The 13507-nt window shown below is 35.1% G+C and overlaps 1 protein-coding gene across 1 annotated transcript; it reads right to left on the bottom strand.

Annotated features, from left to right (window-relative positions):
- Nucleotides 1-3906: 3906 nt before the first annotated feature.
- Nucleotides 3907-7906, bottom strand: LOC137710834 (cytochrome P450 CYP736A12-like). Its single transcript, XM_068449970.1, has 2 exons — nt 7142-7906; nt 3907-4917 (listed from the first exon to the last, which is right to left on the bottom strand). Exons 1-2 carry the CDS (start codon nt 7889-7891, stop codon nt 4081-4083), a joined length of 1587 nt encoding a protein of 528 aa, XP_068306071.1. The 5' UTR covers nt 7892-7906; the 3' UTR covers nt 3907-4080.
- Between the last annotated feature and the right edge of the window lie 5601 nt (nt 7907-13507).

Genomic DNA, 13507 nt, shown 5'->3' with positions numbered 1-13507 from the left:
GTTGGAGCAAATTGGCTGGGTGCCGGGCTATCCACTCTCGGTGGACTTGCTCTAAGGATAAGTGTGAGGTAGCAAGGCGTGCCACCTGTTGAAAGTAACACTGCATGTCTCATGTTCTCTTAGTACAGTAGCCAAAAGTAGCCAAACTGCATGCATGAAGGTTAATTTCTGGTGTTTTGGCGGATGAAATATTACAAGAGGGATTGTCTCCACCAAACCTAAGGGACGATGGCTATTATCTATATACATCTATTCTATATATATAAAGGAAGCACCTAAAAATAGTGAAACATTCAAAATACTATAAATTGTCCTTAAAATTTTTTAAAATTACGGTTAAATTAAAAGGAGTTAAAATGATTCAACAAATATTAATTTTGAATGAATTTAAAATTTTAAACCTTAGAAAAAAAAATTATTTAGTGATGATTGATTTATTTTCTCCATACAAATGTCATTGTTAGAATTAATTTTTTCAGATAACTATATAGAGATCATGACAAAGAGTTAAGGTTAGAATTTGCCTAGAGATGGTAGGCACTCATCATGGAGCGTAGTAGTCTCTTTTAAAATCGCTACTGATTCTTCTTTGCAAACAATTAATTAAATTACAAAGATCAGTAACAATGTATCTGAAGATCACACAGAATCGTTGCTTAAAAGCAAGACCACACAAATTGCTAAGCGGCACAAACATACACAATAAGAACTAAGCCAAGAAGGAAACCACACAAACTGCTAAGCTGCACAAACATACACAATAACAACTAAGGTGAGAAGGAAACCACGGTCGACTCATCTCCCTAACCACAAGGTAAGGCACACTCATCCCAAGTTTCCAACCATCCACAACATCACGGGACCACGACTGAATCAAAGTGTATTTGTTGCTAACTCGATCATTAAAAGCGTTTTGACAATACATCTTGGCCAACTGTGACGTCCTTCATGGATGCATGTGGAATCAGCAATGGTGCAACCAGATGAAACCTAACGCTCTCTTTGACAACCTTGTTCAAGTAGTCCAAATTTGGCAAATCGCTCTCCTCCACCGTTCGATCCATTCCTATTACGGTTTGGAACTCTCGTTGGAGAAACTTCATAGCCCTAGGATGCCTCAAGAGTTCGGCTAGAATCCAAACAATCGCAGTCGCTGACATGTCTAGGGCACCCGAAATCATGTCACGTAAGATGGCTTTCGCGTTAGTTCGGTCGATGACTTCACATCCCAGGAGTCAAATCATGCATGTTTAAAATGATTTTGATATATTATCAAATGGAGTCAAATCTTTGTTTAAAATGAGTTCTTTAGTCTGTACTAGCATTCTCTTCCTCCTAACTTGTAATCCACTTCCATTCTCTCACACTTTCTTCTTTGTCTTTCTCTTTCTATAAAGAACTCAACAAATGACGTTGACATAATTTAATCGTAACTGTGCAAATAGAAGAGGACAAAAGAAGAGAGAGAATCCTACTCCCTTTACCCTACCAAGTTAAATCTTGCATGTTTAAAATGATTTTGATATATTACCAAATGGAGTCAAAATCTATGTTTAAAATGAGTTCTTTAGTCTGTACTAGTAGTCTCTCCTTCCTAACTTCTAATCTACTCCCATTCTCTCACTCTTTCTTCTTTATCTTTCTCTCTCTATAAAGAAGTCAACAAAAAATATTGACATGACTTAATCGTAACCGTTTAAATAGAAGAGGAGGAAAGATGAGACATTATGAGGGGAGAGAATTCTACTCCCTTTACCCTACTACATGCAAAACGAAATTTAACCAAATGATCGTTAAAAAAAAAAAAATTCGAATTTATATGAATTGTTTTATATAAACAATAATATTTCGACTTGTAATCATGCAGCTACGCCCATCTCTCTGCAATTTTCATGAAATTGAGAGAAAGAATTTTGAAGAAGCATACAGATTTAATGCACAAGAGTTGATTGAATATGGATGGATATGGATTCAATGAGGATATATAGTGTGAGGTAGCAAGGCGTGCCACCTGTTGAAAGTAACACTGCATGTCTTGTTCTAGTTGTACATAAATGCTGTGTTTTCAACTTTTCACGTTCATCACATGATGGAACAAATGGACAAAAACCAAATGGCTGGCAATGTACCAAACTAACCAAACTGCATGCGGTTAATTTCTGGTGTTTTGGCGGATTAGATATTACCAGAGGGGATTGTCTCCACCTAACCTAAGGGACGATGGCTATTATTCAAGATAATTTACGGAACGTTGTCTGTGTGGCGACTGTATGGAGTTTACCAAAGACCTGTGTAAACGGATCGGCTTAGTCTTTAATATGAATTGTTGTTGGTTTAGAGAAAACCGATTCAAAAGCATGAGCAATAGTTTTTATGAAAAATGCAACTCGTAAGGCCAGCAATAAGGAAAATGTAATGCCTTTTGGAAGTGGCCTTACTATCGTTTCCAAACTTCTTTACATTGTCTAGCAAGAATTTTAAGAAGCTTGTGGTGTGGAAAAAAATTCTTTGAAAATAGTGGTTTAGTAAATTTTCGTAGAATTTTGCCAAAGCTAATTAAAGCATGTGCCTAACAGGTTATATGAAACTTGGGCAAATATTATTTATTCAATAATATCATTGGGATAATTCTTTCCTACTCCATCCAACGAATGACACACTTTGGCCAACTGGATGACGATACATAGCACGAGATCTCTCTCCTCCATGGCGACCCTAGCTCCTATAAATACCTCATTCTCCACCAAATTTTATTAACCTTTTGCTACGCAATTAAGCCCTAAACCTATCTCTTTTTAGAGAAACTGACTTAGGCATTGAAGATCCATTGGCCAAACACCCCACCTTCACTCTTTGGGCGCGTGGCTTTGTCTTTGATCAAAGGTGTTTATTTGTTTTGTAGGTAAAAATCCGTCTAGGCTGAAAACGACAGATTTTTGCTACCACAATATTCTCCTTTACTACCCTTCACTTGTAAGTGAGAGGTTTTAGGTTCGAATCATATGAATGACAAATTTGATACCGATTTATTGTCTCATCCTTTGGTGTAAACATATCATTGTATTATAAGAAGAAAAAAAAATAACGAGATGGGTGCTACATGAGGGAGTTCCAGAGAAAAAGTATATTTTAAGAGAACAAAATTTAAGAATTCGTCTGATGACTATTTAATTTTTAGTTTTTACGTTTTGTGTTTGAGATGTAGAGAGAATATAAAGGGGAAACAGAAAGAAGAATGGTGGGAAGAAGGAAAGAAAGAAATAATGAACGAATGAATGAATTATGAAACCTAAGTGCAAAACCCAAAAGACAAAACAAACTAGGGAAACACACATAAAGTGATAAACTTAGATAAGTAAGTAAAAATGGCGCAATTATTGAAATATTAATCTAAACTATCTCCAATTGTATTAGCTTTTTGTAAGATAATTTTAAACATCAATTAAGAGAATGAAAAACGTATAAGATAATTTTAAACATCAATTAAGAGAACGAAAAACGTATTATGGTTAACACTTTTACGATGTAATTACTTTAATCTTTCCTAGTCTGAGATGGCATAAAAGGAACACAAGTAATGCTAGGGAGATTAAATTTTGTAAACTAAATGACATGGAAGTTGATAATTAGATTATTATTTAAACGTTGATAAACGTGTTCATTTCATATTTGTGACATTTCATTTAGTTTACAAATTAGTCTACAAATTTAGTCTCCCTAACATTACTCAAAGGAATACTATTATAACTACAGGACATTTATTTCAACCCTTTATGAAGGTTGACCGTGTAGGCGGTACGTAGGTGGGCATGATGACAAGCAAATTATTTTTTATGGGAGGGAAAATCGAACAAGCGACCTCAAGTGCAAGGAATAATATTCTTAATCAAGTGAGCTACAAGATACTTGCATTAATCCAAATTATACGGTTAATTAATGTTTATTTATGCCTAGACATACTATATATATTAAGGGAGTAATACTAGAGAGACTAAATTTGGAGACTAAAATTGTAAACTAAATGATGTGTCACCAATATAAATGAGTTCGTCTATCAACGCTTAAGTAATAAATCAATCATCAACTTTCATTGTACAGGCGGCACGTCGGCATGGCAAGCAAGTGTTTGGCTTTCGACAACGATAAGCCAAATTTCTCAGTCATGTCCAGGTCTTTAGGTAGCATTCCACTAGGGAGCTCCCAGTTGAAGCAGTGCAACAAGTTTCCCAGAGCAAGACGAACTGTGGTTAACCCTAATTGCATAGCAGGGCACCCTCTTCGACCAGACCCAAATGGTATGAGCTGGAAGTCATGTCCACGTAGGTCAACGTTACTATTCATAAACCTTTCAGGGTAGAATTCTTCCACATTATCTGACCATACACTTGGATCCCTCCCAATGGTCCAAATATTGATAAAGATTCTTGATTTCTTGGGTATGTGATATCCATCAACTGTAATGTCCTCCATGGATTGATGAGGGACTAGTAATGGGGCAACTGGGTGTAGCCTTAAGCTCTCCTTGACCACCATGCTCAAGTAATCCAGCTTTGGCAAATCGCTTTCTTCCACCATTCGATCCATCCCGATCACACTCTGGAGCTCTTCTTGGAGACGTTTCATTACTTTCGGGTGCCTCAAGAGTTCGGCCAGGGTCCAGATAATCGCCGTGGCTGAGGTGTCAAAGGCACCCGCAATCATGTCGAGTAAAATGGCTTTGGCATTTGTTCTCTCGAGCATGTAGACTTCCTCATCGTTGGGCTTTAATGTTTGGTGGATTGATGAAAGCAGCACGTCTACAAAGTCCTTATGATGATTGCCTTGTTCACTTCTGGAAACTTGTTCATGATCCTGAATTATCTTTTCGAATAGTTGGTCGACAGTCTTGCTAACTCTCTTCATGCGCTTGGTCAATCCCTAAGTGGAAGAAATAGTTAAGATTCCATACAATCAATCAATCATATGTACTTCTAGTCGGGTACAGTAGCCATCATTTTTTTGAGACAATGAAATGGACAAGACATGCATGCATATATAAAAGCTGTTACATCTTGTATTTTTGGAGTAACTTTTGGGTGAGGATAGGCACATACGGTGACACTCTCACATGGGTATAAGGGATAGTGACACTCTCACATGGGTATAGGGGATCATGCACAACCCTTTTTTCTGAGATGAAAGTAACAATTACATAGAGAAACTTTAGTTTTGTTTAGTTTCATTCCTATATATAATCATGTACATTGAGTTTGATTCCTATAATATTATTGGACTTCTTTTCTCCTTATTTTATGTATTAATCTCTATTTTTCTCTATCAAATGGTTGATCATTTATTGGAATTAAAGTTATTAGTAATTATTAAACTCGATAATAAGAGTCACTCATGTAAAATGCAAATTTTCCGTCCTAGGAGTTTGATTCTTACAAAACTGGACTTAAACTCAATTTTACCCACTACGTAAGGCCTCAAAATCTATATCTACATATTTACTAGCATTTTATCTTTTGAATTTTTGTAAAATCCTCATTTTCAATGGTAAAATAAAATCCTTATTATTAGTATTACATCCTTTATGAAGGATAAGAAGAAAAAAAACACATACATGTAACATATGGTTTTAAGGGAAGGGATTCTCATTTTTTAGATTAGTTGGGGAGTCTATACTACATTGAACTTCAACGATATCCGAATTGTCTATTTTCAAGTTGTACCTCTTAAATCATTCTTGCAAAATTAGCCAAATATAAAATGTTTAAGGTGTCAATTAATCTAATTGAGCTCCAAGACATTGATGAACATTATGTTATAAGAAACATTAAAATTTCATCGTGACAATCAAATGACCAAATGATTTCGAATTGAATTGATTTTTTGCAAGAATGACCTATGAATAGAGACAAAATATAGACAATTCTTATTATTGAAGTTTGATGTGGAGTGAGCTCTACAACTATTTTTTTTTTTTTTAATGGAGATCCTCCCTTAAAAAGCCTGTTGAATATATTTTAAATTTGTATAGTTGATTGCAGAAATTAAGGTTCCTTAAATAATGAATTGTGCATTAAATCCATTGCTATTGTAATAATATCCCGGATGGCATTGGCAACCAAAGGGATAAGATAGGAAGCAATTTGTATCTAATACTTTAAGTTGGTCAGAAAGATGTAAAATATTGATTGGAAAATATAAATAAGAACTTATATATATATATATATGTATGTATGTATGTATGTATGTATGTATGTATATTTTTTTATGATGGACTCTGCTACTCTAAGAGAGAAAATTAAATAAAAGCTCAAATTTACATCTCTCATTAGCCTATAACTTCTATCTACACCTCTTGAAACTATAAAATAAGATATTAATATGTTTTTACATCTCGAATTAGGAGATAGTTTATCGTCAGCAGGCTATATATGGAATGGACCATACTATATGAATCATATGATTTTGCATTTATAGTTTGCGGATGCTTTGACTTTGTGAGTCATATCACCAGCAAAAAGAGGATAAGTGAGCTGGCTAAAGTAAACAGATATTCCTCTCAGATTATCAGATTAATTTGTACGAAAGTGAACTAGTTAATGGTTGAGTTTGGATATGCTTTTTAAATGACTAAAATCGCTTTTAGAAAAAATGTTTTTGGATTCTAAAAGCAATATTTCAAGTGTTTTCTACAAGAAGCACTAGTTATATTTGCTTTTTCCAGAAAGCACTTTAAGCGTTTTTCCAAGATTTGCTAGCATTTTTATTAACGATTGTTTCTAAAAATAATTTTACCAAAAACACTTTCAATCATTTTAAAAGCATATCCAAACAAGCTTTGTTTCCCTAAACTATGAATTAATCTCGTTCACTTTATTTGGTTGACACTACTTCTGTTCCTGTTGATGGATCCATTGAAAAACGTCATCTAAATAATAGAGTTCAAATCTTTTTTGAGGAGTAGTGCTAAGATCAGTCCGGCATACGTGCGTGCACTTATTTGCAACGCCTCTACTTTGTATTTGTGCTTAGCAATAGCGTGAGTGCAATGATTCTAAATGTCCATACTTTACGGTGTTCCTAGCATTTCCCTAGTTTTATTATTGATTCATCTAACAAGTTTGGTAGTTAAGAATGAAGGGTAACATACCTGAAGATCGAGTGGACTAAGGAATGGCACATAATCACTAATGTTGAAAGCTCCTGTCAAGAATAGGGCTTCCTCAATAATCCCCTTGAGATCAAACATATCATCATTTTTTCTCCCCAACACCATCCTATACGTGATTCCCTCAACAAGTTCACCAACCTTCTCACTAAAATCCACCACCTCGCCCGCCTCCGCAGCTACCTTCAGGGACTGCACCAACAACCCTACCTCCTCCCTTCTTAGCGGAGCAAAACTCTCGATTTTCGAGGGACAAAGAAGTTGAAGCGTGCAAAGTTTCCGAATATGGCGCCAATATGGGCCATATTCGCTAAAGGCCAATGCCTTCGTGCCGTAGGCCATGTACTCAGAGGCTTGGAGTTTGGGGCGGCTAGCGAAAATGGTGTCGTGGGTTTTGAGGAATAGCTTTGCTGTTTTGGGAGATGAGACCACTATGGTTGGTACGGACCCTAGACGCATGGACATTATAGGTCCATATTTTTTTGCCAGGTTTTGGAGGCTACGGTGTGGGAGGTCGCCTAGCATATGAAGATTGCCAATGATTGGCAGTGCCGTAGGGCCAGGAGGCAGTGTTTGGCTTTGCCTTGACGAGGCATTGATTAGGCGGAGGAGAGACCATAGGAATGTAAGGAATACAAGGATGAGGATGGCTATTTCTGGAGGACTCATTTTATATGATTTCTGGGTGAGATCGATAAATGGGACATTAGACACACACACATATATATACATGTGGACTCATTTTGTTTGATACTTATAGAGAGTTCAAGATCCAACAGCTAATTGATATAATACCAAATGCTAGCATGTGAAAAATGAGTTCTTTAACCTCCATTAGGATTGTCTCCACTCCTAATTTCTTTCCCTTTTTCTTTCCTTCTCTCACATTTTTTTCTTTGTCTTTCTCTATCTATAAAGAAGTCAATAAAAGATGTTAACATGGTTTAATTGTAAACCGTTCAAATTGGAGAGAAGGAAAAGGTAGAAAGATAAAGAGGGGATAAAATTCTACTCCCTTTACCCTACGCCTACTTCTGTAATTTTCATGAAATTGAGAGAGAATTTGAATATGGATGGATCAATCCTCATGTGCCATCTTTTTGAAAGTAACATGTCTTGTTCTAGTTGTACATACATGCTGTGTTTTCAACTTTGTGGGGGGGGGGGGGGGGGGGTGGTGGTTTCCACGTGATTCACATTTTTTGTTGGGGGGGTTGTGGGGGGATGCACTAGAATTGAATATGGATGGATATGGACAACATGAGGATACGTGTGAGTAACATGTCTTCTTCTAGTTGTACTTACCATGCTGTGTTTTCAACTTTTCCAGGGGGTGTGGGGCGAAACCAAAAAAAGTAGCCAAACTGCATGCAGGTTAATTTCTGGTGTTTTGGCGAATGAGACAGGACGGTGGCTATTATTCAAGATAACTTACGGAACGTTGTCTGTGTGGTGACTGTACGAAGTTTTACACATAGACCTGTGTAAACGGATTGGCCAGCTTAATTAGTCCTAATATGAATTGTTGTTTGTTGACTTAGAAAAAACCGATTAAAAGCCCTGTGCAACAATTTTTTTTGAAAAATACAATTTGCAAGGACCAGTAAGGCAGGGCCAGCCCTGAAAGGGGTGCAAGTAGTGCCACAGCATAGGATCCCCAAATCGGAAGGGCCTCCGATTTTTTAAATTTGCATGTATATACGTATATATAGCAGTATGTGTAGAATATTATAAACTTGAGTCTAAGCGCAAGTGGTATTACCGCTTCTTTACATCGGCCTAGGTGATGGGGTTCGAAACTCGTCTCCATTTTTTTTTTCAGTTTATTTTTATTAAATGCATAAGCTTCCACAAAATAATATAAAAATTCCACATAATAACATGAAAATTCAAATCTTGACCCTCTAAATAGTTAAGGAAAAACAATACATCACATTTCCACTTGTTGATTTGTTAAATTTGTTTGTGCTATTATAATTTAAAGAAACTCAAATGAAAACTAAAATTATTTTTTTGAACAAAAAAATAAAAAACATAAAATTCTTAAGTACTTTTTAGGACCTCCAATTAACTTTCGCATAAGGCCCCTAAAATCTCAGGACCAGCCCTGCAGTAATTAAGGTATGGAAAAAATATGTCAATCATCACTAAATAAATAAGGAGGTGGACAACATGTACTTTCTCCAATTGGTTAAATGATTTAACAAGAACAAGACAATCTATATTTTTATTTTATATTATATGCCTAAGTTACATTTAAAAAAAAACCTGGTACCTTAATAATTCCATAAGATTACTCACCAGAAATAACGTTACCTACGTTTTATTTATCTCTTTTTATATGAAATAAATTGCAATAATGGGTTTCTTATTGAAAAAAAAATTATATATACATAAAAACATAATCATTTACATTGACTAAATACAAGTAAGTATTGCAGCAAGGTCCATATTTGCACTCACATATATCAATTTTACGCAGGTGCAATATAAGATATTTACCCAATTTTCATCTAAAGTGTTACACACAGGCTTTAATTTTGGCAAAAATCTAAGAAAATTATACAAAACACTATTTTCGAAGAATTTTTTTCCACACCACAAGCTTGTTAAAATTTTTGCCAGACAATGTAAAGAAGTTTGGAAACGATAGTAAAATTTACAAATGTTATGATTAAATTATTTATTTTTTTAATAATTATTTAGAGAGGTCATAATTTGGCTCCACATGGTTGCCAATGTGTGAATTTCTCATATATGACCAACTAATTGGGTCTTACGTGAGGGGGCATGTTTAACTATCCGACATTGGACAGAGACAGAGAAAAAAAAGAGTTTAAATATTTTAACTCTATTTCAACTAATATTGAGGTCTTTTGTAACAAAATTTCACACTTGTCGGCCTAAGCATGTAGTAATTAATAAGTTAAAGACAATATTAGTGTAGTTAGAAGTGGACATTGGCCCATCTCTCAGATACTTTATTCATATAACAAGTTTGGTAATTAACAATGAAGGGTAACATACCTGAAGATCAAGTGGACTAAGGAAAGGCACACAATCACTAATGCTGGGGAGGCTAGCAAAAATGATATCGTGGGTTTTGAGGAATAGCTCTGCTGCTTGGGGAGATGAGACCACTATGGTTGATATGAACCCTAGACGCATGGACATTATAGGTCCATATTTTTTTGCCAGGTTTTGGAGGCTGCGGTGTGGGAGGTCGCCTAGCATATGAAGATTACTAATGATTGCCAGTGCCCTAGGGCCAGGACGTAGTTTTCGGCTTTGCCTTGAGAAGGCATTGATTAGGAAGAGACCACAGGAAGGTACGGAATACAAGGATTAGGATGGCTATTTCTGAAGGAATCATTTTTTATTGATTTCTGGGTGACATAGATGGACTCATTTTGTTTAGTACTTATACATATAGAGAGTTCAAGATCCAACGGCTGATTGATGCATTACCAAATGGAGTCAAATCTTGCATGTGAATGAGTTCTTTACCCTAGACTACGATTCTTTCCCCCCTAATCCTCCTCATTTTCCTCCCTTATTCTCACACTTTCATCTTTGTCTTTCTCTCTCTATAAAGAAATCAGTATAAGATGTTGATGTAATTTAATCGTAACTATTCAAATAGGATGGGAAGAAAGGGGAGAGAGTTTAAAATGACAGAAAATCATAGTCCCTTTACCATAATACATGCAAAACAAAATTTAACCGAATGGTCGCAAAAGAAAGAAGAAAACAAAGTTATATGAATTCTTTTATATAAGCAATAATATTTCGATTTGTGCATTTGCAGCTTATGTAGCCACAACCAGCTCTGCAATTTTTATGAAATTGAGAGAGATTTTTGAAGAAGCATAGAAGCATAGCGACGTACGTAATGTACAAGAGTTGATTGAATGTGCAGATATGGATTCAAGGAGGATAAGTGTGAGGTAGCAAGGCATGCCACCTGTTGAAAGTAACACTACATGTCTCACGTTCGCGTAATACAGTGTAGGTATATTTCACTTTCATAACAGGGTGTAAAAGAGGTGTGATATCCACACACCCAATTGTACTTCTCACACACCTTTTTAATTTTCAATCGTCGGATCAGATGAATTGAAGAAGATCAACGGACATAAATTATCAAGGGGTGTGTGAGATGTAAAATAGAATGTGTGAATAGCACACCCCGGTGGAAAAAATGGTCAAGATAACGTATGAAACATTGTCTGTATGCTGACTATATGGAGTTTACACATACACTTGTGTAAATGGATCGGCTTAGTTCTAAAATGAATTGTTGTTTTTTGATTTAGAAAAACCGATTAAAAAACGTGAGCAACAATTTTGGTGAAAAATGCGATTTGTAAAGCCAGTAAGGAAACCTTAATTAGTATCGTTTCCAAACTTCATTACATTTTTTTAGCAAGAATTTTAACGAGCTTGTGATGTGGGAAAAAATTTATGCGAAAAAGGTGATTTTGTAAAATTTTCGTAGAATTTTGCCAAAACTAATTAAAGCATGTGTGTAACATTTTCGATGAAACTTGGGTAAATATCTTATATTGCACCTATTTAACATTGATATACTTGAGTGATTACAATACTTGCATGTATTTTGTCAATATAAATGATTTTGTTTTTATGTATATATAATTTTTTTCAATAAGAAACCCAATATTGCAATTTATTTCATATAAAAAAGAAGAATAAAATGTAGGTAACATTGTTTCTAATGAGTTATCTTATGGAGTTATTAAGGTACCGGGTTTTTCTTAAAATGCAACTTTTGGCATATAATACAAAATACAAATTGTTTCGTTCTTGTTAAATCATTTAAACAATTGGAGAAAATACACGTTGTCCACTTTCTTATTTATTTAGTGATGATTGATTTATTTTCTCCATACAAATGTTATAGTTAGAATTATTTTTTTCAAATAACAATATAGAGATCATGACAAAGAGTTAAGGTTAGAATTTGCCTAGAGATGATAGGCGCTAATCATGGAGCGTGGTAGTCTCTCTTAAAATTGCTACTGATTCTTCATTGTAAACAATTAATTAAATTGCAAAGATCAGTAATGGCGTATCTGAGGATCACACAAAACCGTTACTTAAAAATAAGACCACACAAACTGCTATGCGACATAAACATACACAATAACAACTAAGTCGAGAAGGAAACCACGGTCGACTCATCTCTACAATGACAAAGTAAGGCACACTCATCCCAAGTTCCCAACCATCCACAGCATCACGGGACCACAACTCAATCAAAGTGTATTTGTCGCTAACTCGATCATTAAAAGCGTTTGACAATAAATCTTGGCCATGGGTCCACATATATCCTCAAATCAAGATAGTTCAACAACATTCATAATTATCATGAGTGAGTGGTCCAGTAGTAAAAGACGGATTGCGAGACTTCCTTTAAATTAAAAATTAGAGGTCTTGCGTTCGAAACCCTCTACTGGTGTGGAAGCCACACTTGTGGCCAAGGGAGATTGAAATGTCTTTGTGAGTCTTCCCGCCCTAAAAAATGGTGGATAACCGTGGCTTGCCACCAGTTGTTCTTTATTTTGAAAAAAAAGATAAAAAAAAAAACATTCATAATTAACTTAGACAAGTAAAAGGGTACAATTATTGACAGATTAATCGAAATAATGTCCAATTATATTGGTTATTTTGTACAAACAATTGTAAATAATAGGAAAATAAATATTTACAATTATGAACTTAATATGGCAAGAGATCAAAAAGTTACAAAGAGTGATAACTTTTGTTATCTTAGATATATTTTACAAAGTAACAGAGAATTGGATTGATATCCGAACTACAAAATATAAAGAGAATTTATCATATATAACCAAAATTTAACCTCCAATTTCATAAATGTTAGTTTTTATAAAAACTATCAATTATGGCTAAAAAATACATGAATAAACCTAAATGCCCTAAAAATTGATACACAATTACTCTAAACCCAACAATAAACCAGAATAAAGTGACTTGGGTTATCAGAAATCTCACCATCGCAGCCACGTTTGCCTCCTCCCCATCCCGAACCACCCACTCACCGCCGCAACCCCTCCCTCTGTGTCCATCCTCTCTCCTTCTTATGGTGTAATGCTCAATTTATTAAAAAAATAATAATTTATGTTCTTATATTAATTACATACTTTCTGTTTGTCTTCAAAACCTAACAAATCAAGGGAAGCAAAGTTAAAGGAGGGTGGAGCATCATACGAAGGAGACGACGGTAGTCATCCCTCATCTGATGATCACAACCTTTACCTTTTGTTAAAAATCATCAAAATTGTATGTTAAAGAAATTCAATTGCAAAA

Source organism: Pyrus communis, chromosome 12 (genome assembly GCF_963583255.1).
Source record: "Pyrus communis chromosome 12, drPyrComm1.1, whole genome shotgun sequence".
NCBI classification, from domain to species: Eukaryota; Viridiplantae; Streptophyta; class Magnoliopsida; order Rosales; family Rosaceae; genus Pyrus; species Pyrus communis.
The sequence above is the reverse complement of the archived record's forward strand: the minus strand, read 5'-3'. Positions and strand labels throughout refer to the sequence as shown.

Bases quoted from the DNA above. Each gene is read 5' to 3' on its own strand.
- LOC137710834 (XM_068449970.1), bottom strand. From the start codon at position 7,891: ATGTATATATATGTGTGTGTGTCTAATGTCCCATTTATCGATCTCACC. The intron at 4,918-7,141 runs GTATGTTACCCT...TCTTCCACTTAG, and splicing joins TTAGTCCACTCGATCTTCAG to GGATTGACCAAGCGCATGAA.